Source organism: Austrofundulus limnaeus, unplaced genomic scaffold (genome assembly GCF_001266775.1).
Source record: "Austrofundulus limnaeus strain Quisiro unplaced genomic scaffold, Austrofundulus_limnaeus-1.0 Scaffold306, whole genome shotgun sequence".
Classification (NCBI taxonomy): Eukaryota; Metazoa; Chordata; class Actinopteri; order Cyprinodontiformes; family Rivulidae; genus Austrofundulus; species Austrofundulus limnaeus.
In genome coordinates this window covers 120,346-128,628 of record NW_013952708.1, presented here as the reverse complement: position 1 = coordinate 128,628, position 8,283 = coordinate 120,346, and the positions used below count along the sequence as shown (strand labels likewise).

The following is an 8,283-nucleotide window of genomic DNA, read 5'->3' as shown; positions in this document are numbered from 1 at the left end:
GATGGATGGATGGATGGATGGATAGTGGAAACTATGTCAAAATGCAGCAAAACATAGACTGACAAAAGGGTGAGGTCAATGAAAAGTGATATTCTTCTTTTTTTAAGGGGAACAAGACGTGGAGCGACAATAGACCCTCAGCTCAGAACACATTTTGCTCAAACTCAAAAAAGATGACCATCAGACTGAAACCAGGTGGTTAAAGTTACCTGTGGCTGAGAGCTGCTGTCTGAGCTGGGCTCTAGTGAGAGTTGTAGCTGCGGATGTGAAGGCAGAGAGAAGTTTTGTCCCAGGGAGGAGAGATTTCCTGGCTCAGGTGCTGTCAGTTACATCCAGAGGATGAGGCAAAGCAACGGCACTTTATTTCGTAACCGTTTCCACAAGATTTAACCATTTAAAAGTCCACCCACCCATGTTTAGCTTCACCGCACAGTCACGTTAAGGAAAAAAGCGCCAGGGCAGCCGTCTAGTAAACAAACATAAACTAACCAAGTTACGGACGCATGTGCCCACCCCACAGACGCACACAGATGAATATACAGGAAAATTTGACAAAAGACAATTTCTTATTTTATTTTGTCCACCATTTTTGTAATAATAAAGAGTGAAAAGTCATTAAAAAGTCTAATGCTTATAAAAACATTCTTTAACTCAAAGAAAAATCTCAAGGTATGCACAAGTGCGTACAGCCACACAGCTGGAGGTGCCACTGTTGTTTTCTAATGTTTTTCTAATGTTTTTTTTCTGTTTTTTCCCCCAACTTTTTAAGAAATTCAATCAAACTTTTTTTATTTCCTGTTTCCCTTCTGTATTTCCTTAGCCTGGTAAAAATCAGACCCTTGTCTTTTACTTTGCTTCGTACGAGGGTCTGGACTCTCAGCTATAGAGAAGCGATTCTTGCTGGAGGCGTGGCCTCTGCTGAAGTTTAAAATGATTGGATCTGTTGGCCGCGATGTATGTTGCTGTGACGGAGGCTAAGCTAGGAAGCTAACTGGAAATCGCGTGTGCTGTAAACAACCGTACTGAGAGGAGAAAAGTACAGAGCCGAACGAGACGGCTGTAAATGAAAGCTGCTGCTTTGTCAGACAAATTTATTTTTATTTTGAAGCCTTATACGGACTGGCTTCATTCACTTCCTCCACTACCATTGCTAACTAACTAGCAGACACTGCACAGAAAATTGACGTTCTGTTCTCTGATTGGCCCGGACGAAAATTCTCCCAAAGAAATCCTTGTCTATGTGAGAAATCCCAGACGGAGCAGTGAAGGAAAACTAGAATTGAGCAGAACTGTGTAGAAAGGCAAGGGCCAGGCTAGTATTTCCTTATTACCTTCATTTATCCCAGAAAAAAATGCTGCCATCTGAGAATATTTTTCTTTTTTTACAATATGTACACAAAACATTTCTTTAAAGAATAATGGTTCCTTTTTTAAGTAAAGTGATAGAAAACGTTTGTAATTTTTTTAAATAAAGAACAAGACTAAATTAGAAAAAAAACAAACTTAAAGTGCATGTGACATCATATTTATATAATATATATGAATGCATTTTTGGAAAGATAATGATAACATATTGCTAAATAAAATTCTCGCTGCTGAGGTAAAACAGTTGAGACATTCACATGTGAAGTGACAGGAAGTGATGTCAAAGGGGAATGTCGAAATGTGAAGAGTGCTGCTACGTTAAAGACAAACTGTAGAAAAGTTTGATGTTTCTTTAGATTATTTTGAGTCACTATCAGAGAGATGAAAAAGAGTCAGAATTCAAATAATTGTTTCAATAAACAAAGACAATGGCATTCACTTTCTTAAAGATTTATTTACATTTGATGTCACTTCCTGCTTTTCTTTGGCTGAGCCAATTTCAAAWTAAAATATGCCAGTCATGTGACAACATGGGTAAAATCAGGTGTATTATGCCAAATTTCTTAAATATAAAGATTTTTTTTTTACTTTTGATATTTAAAAGGACATGCATGTCGTAGACACTTTAAATGTTYAAATGTGAACAGTCTTTATATTATACTTTTGACAAGAGAGTTATTTTCTCTGAACATCCATGCTGATCCTGGCGTTTCCATGCAGTATGTTGTTTGTGTGTGTTTGTCTTGAAGTTTGCCTCTGTTTGTGTTGTTGTGCAATTGTTTTTCTTTTTTTTTTCCTTGCATCAGACATGTGCTTGAGAGCATCCAMTAGCCAGGTGAGAGGTTTGGAGAGATTTTACTCTGAATAAGTGGCTCTTGTGCTTGTAGAGTGTGGCATCACTCCTCTTTATAATAATTCACATGCTCTTGACACATGATAGTGCAGATATTTAGCAGATTGCAGACTCTCTGCCAGTGAGGAAAGAACCTGCTTGGTGAGTTTGAGCAGCTATGTCCTCACTGAGTAAAAGCAAACACTAATTTGTAATGTTCCACCTATTCATACCTTAGTCACTTGGCATCAAAATAAAGTTTTAATGTGTGTGTTTGTGATTAGAGTCATAAAAACAGTGCCTATTGGCCTATGCCATTGGACACTTTTACAAAACAGGATGAATACCAGTTGGTTGTAAAAAAAACACCAAATACATTTGGTCAACATAAAAAACAAAATTTTCAATAAATCTGTCTACATTTGATTTAAAGTGTGAATGATAAGCAGAAGCGCAGCCGATTTTCTGTTTAGTCTGACAAATAGAACCACACAGGGTCACAAATTTTTGGAAACTAAGTCTGGAGGAAACTGGAAATGTTCAGCTAAATATAACACATGAAGTTATAAAATAGTTTCAAACATTATACATTGCAGAAATTCTCAAATTTCATAAATATCTGATTAGTTTTGTTTTGTGAATTTTTGCAAACATGAAAAACTACTTTAAGTAACCAGTTCATTAAAAAGAATCTGTATCTAAGAACGTTGGGGACAGAATTCTAGTAAATTTCGACCTTTAAAATAAGCATTTAAAATATGATTGGGACTAACCAGGGCCTTGATGCAGGACCATCTCTGACAGATCCTCTTGGTGGATGAAGAGAAGCAAACCTCCAATCCCAAACAGCAGGACAAACCAGAATAAGCAGGACAGCCTCCGTGTATGTCCACACAGGGAATCCATCGTCAGTCTCACCTTCATCCACACCATGATGCCGCACAGTAAAGTGCGAAGATGATGAGTTCTGAGAAAAAATGATACAAAACAAAACCTGAAAATTAAAAGTTTTTCCATACTGTTGTACCCTTACCGTTATACATTTGGTGGCCTCAAGAGCAACCTTTACCTTAGTGCCTGATTTATTTACAAATCTGCAGCAAATTAGACAAATAAATAAATAAAAAATCCACAAATCACTTTAACCTAAAAAAATCAGTTTGTCAAAGAATATCAAATTAAGTCTCCATTCAGTTTCAGAATGGACACAAGCTGAAATCTTTCCTCAGCTTAGACTTTGTATAAAAATACACTCTTCCTTGCATGAGTTATGTCACATGTCTTTAATTGATTCACAAAATTTCAAAATGAACCAAAATGGAAAACACAGTTGGTACCTTTAACCACATTCAATAATATTTTGTCCTCCGGAATGTCCATGTTCCGTTTGACATATTTGTACTTTTTATGGTATTTTAGGTCTGAATGTTAAGGGTTAATTGTGGTTTAAAATATTATGGTTCATTTAATTACAAGATATATTAATGTTTGATCTGTGTTTTTTTTACATAACCTCTTTATTGCTTGTATTCAGTTATGCTGAGTGACGACACAGCTGTTGAAGTTTGACTTCCCAAACTGCTAACTTACATTATAGAGTTCAATTACTTTTATGACCCGCTATCAGACAGGTGGGCCAGGATAAAGGAACTGGAGGGCCTGGGGAGAACATAAGATTGCATGGTCGTATAACAGGAGGACACCCCTTTGAAAGGGACTCTTTAAAAACCTGACTGTTATACAGAAATGCTACTGGCAACACCTTGTCTGTATTTGCTAGTAAAAAGAGAGCTCAACCAGATCTGCTGTTTGTTCGTCATTCCTTGAGTCTTGATAATTAATTTATCCAATATTTTGTTATTAAAATTCCATGTTCACTGGTAGAAATAAAGTACTTGAAATTTGGCATGAAGCATAAGATTAGAAGCTGAAACAAAAAAACAAAACTTGGGTTTATATAACATCTCTTCAAATAAAGAAATCAAGAAATAAAAACTTTAAAGCTGCAGTAGACAGCATTTATAATTTTTTAAAAACTTTTTTAAAGACAGAAACTACCTGCCCCTTAGCCCTCACAGCATACTTGAGTTTCGAAGTTAGAAAGTGCAAACATTTCTAAACCGGCTTTAGGTGACCATGTCAAAATAAAAGCTGCTGCSGTGGAAAAGATCGGATGAGGTGTCTGAAACTCAGTTAAACCCAGGTCTTSGAGTCCTTTTCTGCACATTTTTGCTGATATCTTTGCTATTGCAGCAGTATTGATAAAAAGTGTATAATTTTCTATTCAGTTTCAAAGTCTGCCAGATGAGAATGACATTTCAGAAACAAAATTTTCTGTCATACCATTCCTGTGATTTAATTCCTTTTCATGAGTTGCCAGAGACGGTGTTATTTTTATTGCATAACGTAGCACGTCCCCTTCCCCACCTGCTGCTGCTAATTTGTCTTTACTTAAATTCATTGGACAGCAGACGTATTTCAAAAACTGTGTTGACCAGCACACATTTCTAAGACGTAGACTTCAGCTTTATTAACACAGGTAATCAAGAATTTTTTTTCCAATCCTACAGTGAGGAGAGTCGGCTTTAATCGCATGGTTTTCGGATTTTTTTATGGCTGTGTTGAAAACTTTCTCACGTCATCATCAGTGCATAAGCAGATCTGAAGATAAAAGGAGAAATAAAAAACCTTTTTAAGGAAAAATAAAAAAAAAAMCCTGACAGCCTTACATTTGTAAAGGCAATGAAAGTTAAGACAAACAGTTAAAAATAAAATTTGTGAACAAAATGCATCTGAAAATACTGAGTAAAAAAGATGTATAATATTGCCTTTTTATTTAAATCCCATGTTCTATTTATTTAGATTTTTTACAAATTTTGCAATGATTTCACTCCCTCCCAGCAAAGTTTCCAAATCGGTTCAGTACTTTTCTTCACCCATAATAAGAATGCTAAACTAAATAAAACATGGGAACTAGTGGAGTAGTTGTCTTGTTATGATTTGAAGTTAGCTCAATAACATTAAAGCTGTGTTGGATGGAAATATTTAATATTTCATTGCAGCAGTATTCAAAGAACATATCAAACTGTTCTAAGACTAAGCAGCATATGATATTATGTTATTTCACTTCTACTAAAATCATGCTGCAGAGAAGTACAGATGATTTATAAGCTGCCAATGAGAGGCACATTTCAAAATGAAGCTAAGGCTTTTCACTTGGCCTGACACGGATAAGGAACTCCTATCAAAAGGAAAGGATTACAGCTTTTGCTTTTGTTAGGATTAAATAAGTCATTTAGATGTCAAATCATTGGGCCACACGAAACACATTTCTCGTGCTTTTATTGACATATGAATGATCCTCAAGTTAGTCTGCAGAAAAGTCATGCAAGCAAATGTACACATTAGAAGGTGTTATAAGCAAAATAGAGAGCATTATTGGATTTCCTAGTAAATCAGAACAAACCAGTAACCCTGCATTGGGTGCAAGTGATGGAGGAGTAAGTATTTGAATTTGTTTGGTTCTACCATTCATCACACTGTGTTGTTTGAACACAGAGTTTACTGTTAAATTTCAGCAATAAGAACTCAAGCTGAAACAAAGTAACCTTTACAAAATATAAAACAAAAGTAATTTACTCAGCAAAGTCAGTCAATGTTTAAAATCATTATAGGTAATTAAAAAATGTAGCTGTTTGACAATATATTAATTTGTATCYAGTCACCAGGCACTTGTTGATGAGTTCCTCTGCCAGACCAAGTTCCAGGCTGGGGCCCCAGTAGCCCACGCCCAGGAGAGGGACATTGAACTCCTTGTTGTCTTCTGTTCATTATCATGAACAGCTCTTTATGCAGCCTGTCTCCTTGAACCAGTCTGCTTTGGGAGATCCTATAGGGGTAATTTGCCCTAAGAGCACAGCTTTTTCATGGGCACAAACTCTTCCACAATAATAAAGTTGCGATTCACAGAGGAGAATCCACCATTTGCAGATGATGCTGAGGTCCATGAAAAGGTTCTCATGGACCTTTTCATGGGTTTTTATGATCAACATGGCAGCACGAATGGAATTGAAGTATCAGTGTTTTGTTCACAAATGAGGGAAGTACAGTATGGAGTGTGAGATTGTCAGACAAATTGGTGCAATTTTTGGAGTACTGCGGACTCTGTCCTGGTCTGTTGTGGTGAAGAGGGAGCTGAGCTGTGAGGCAAAGCTCTCTTTTTACCACTTGGTCTATACCCTCACCTATGGCCATGAATTTTGGGYAGTGACCAAAATAATGACATTTATGGATGCAGCTGGTCAAAATGAGTTTTCTTTCCAGGGTGTCTGGACTTTCCTTTAGAGATAGGGTGAGAAGCTTGATTATCTCTGGCACAAGACAGGAACTGCYGGCTCAGATGACTCAGGAACTGCAGCCGAGGAGAAGAGGTGGCTGTGAACAGGAGGTCTGGGCCTCCCTACTTAAGCTGTTGCCCCCACAACCTCACTCCAAAATAAGGAGATTATGTATGTATGCATGTATGTGTGTATGTATGTATGTATGTATGTATGTATGTATGTATGCATGTATGTGTGTATGTATGTATGTATGTAGGCATGTATGTATGTATGCATAGCCACATCTCCACTGGCACACCTGTATGGTTCAGTTTGTCCTCAGCCAAAATGTGTCTCCATTAGGTTCCAACCATGCACACCTGCGCACAGTCATGCACAGCCATGCTGTTCTAGTACCTCCTCTCTGGTGGTTCTGAGCAGGTACAGCATACTTGTGATTTTGACGTCAGCAGAATGCTGCCCATTGATTAGCTCTTGGATTGACTGACAGAGGAAAGGCCTTCCTTAAGTAAACTTCCTCCTGGAGAGAGATGTTTTAGTTTTGGAACACGAGTGTGTGGCACGATACAACGACATGACGAAAGCAGCGGTAAAACCGTGGTCTAACCTTTTTGGCAATCTTGGGAAAGGCAGAACTTGCAAACACTTCCTGGAGAGAGATGAAGGAGATGAAGCCGAGCAGCAGACATCCCAGGAGGTTTCGAACAAACTGGCCGCCCAGAGTCACTGTGGATGGTCCACCCATAATCATGCCCGCAGAGTGAGGGACAAAGTAAGATGGAGACACATGCACCTGAGCAGAACTGTGCAAACCCAAACTGAATACAGTAGAATGGAGAAGGGGCTTACGTATGTGAGGGCACTGGTGCCCATATCCATGGCAAGTGTGTGAGAGGCATGGTATAGCTAACCAAAAGTATGCACGAACGTATGTATGTATGTATATATCCTTGCTCTGTGCAGGGGTCTATGGCTGCAAGACTCAGGGGCACCTGTTCTCCTTAGGCCTCAGTAGACAAAAAACATCCAGGAGAATTGAAGTTCCACAGCCCTTCAAGACCACATTGGGGGGGGGGGGGAATCAGTAATCACAGTTGTTTGGGAACAGATGAAAATGTTTTCGGTCAGGCAAACAATAATAATTTTCCATCTGCCTTAATGTCTGCTGGTACATCCCAATGTGGTGAATCCAGTCAAACAAATTAGTGTGGGCAATCCTACTGAGCCAAATTATCACCTTCTCCTGGATCAATTCCATCTCACCAGTTAGTTTCAGGGACCACAACCGGCCCGCGACCCTCAGCAAGAACAGCTTGCAGACCAAGTCCCAGCTCGAACAGGGCTTGAGTCTGAGTGCTGAAAGAACGGCAATCCTTGAAATTGGTCTGGCAGCCAGGAAATGGCCTGAATAGCCATCAACGCTGTTTTGCAGAACACTAGGAGATCACAAAGCCAATCTCTAGCAATCCAGTGATCAGAATCTAAATATACGTATATCCAGCTAGTTGTCCCAGTTGAACAGAGGTCCCACCTTTGACATGTCCTCCCATGAAAGAATATTTGTTCCAAGATTTCATGGAGAGACCAGCTAAACAAATCCATAAAAATAAAAATATCCATAATTCCAGGTTTTGGATGAAAACATAAAGGAGGCTCCAAGCAGCGAAGCAGGGAAGATAAGGGAAGGCAGGGGAGAGGGGAAAAGCATCTTACTTCTACGAGTGCAAGAAAATAAAAAAAGAATAT

The 8,283-nt window shown here is 38.5% G+C and overlaps 1 protein-coding gene across 1 annotated transcript in view; it reads right to left on the bottom strand.

The window, feature by feature from the left end:
• Nucleotides 1-8,283, bottom strand: part of chst8 (carbohydrate (N-acetylgalactosamine 4-0) sulfotransferase 8) — a 181,498-nt gene that overhangs the window by 150,616 nt on the left and 22,599 nt on the right. The window contains exon 2 of the mRNA XM_014021804.1: nt 2,971-3,164. Within this exon, the coding sequence (XP_013877258.1) occupies nt 2,971-3,164 (194 nt within the window). The remainder of the gene's footprint in view (nt 1-2,970; nt 3,165-8,283) is intronic.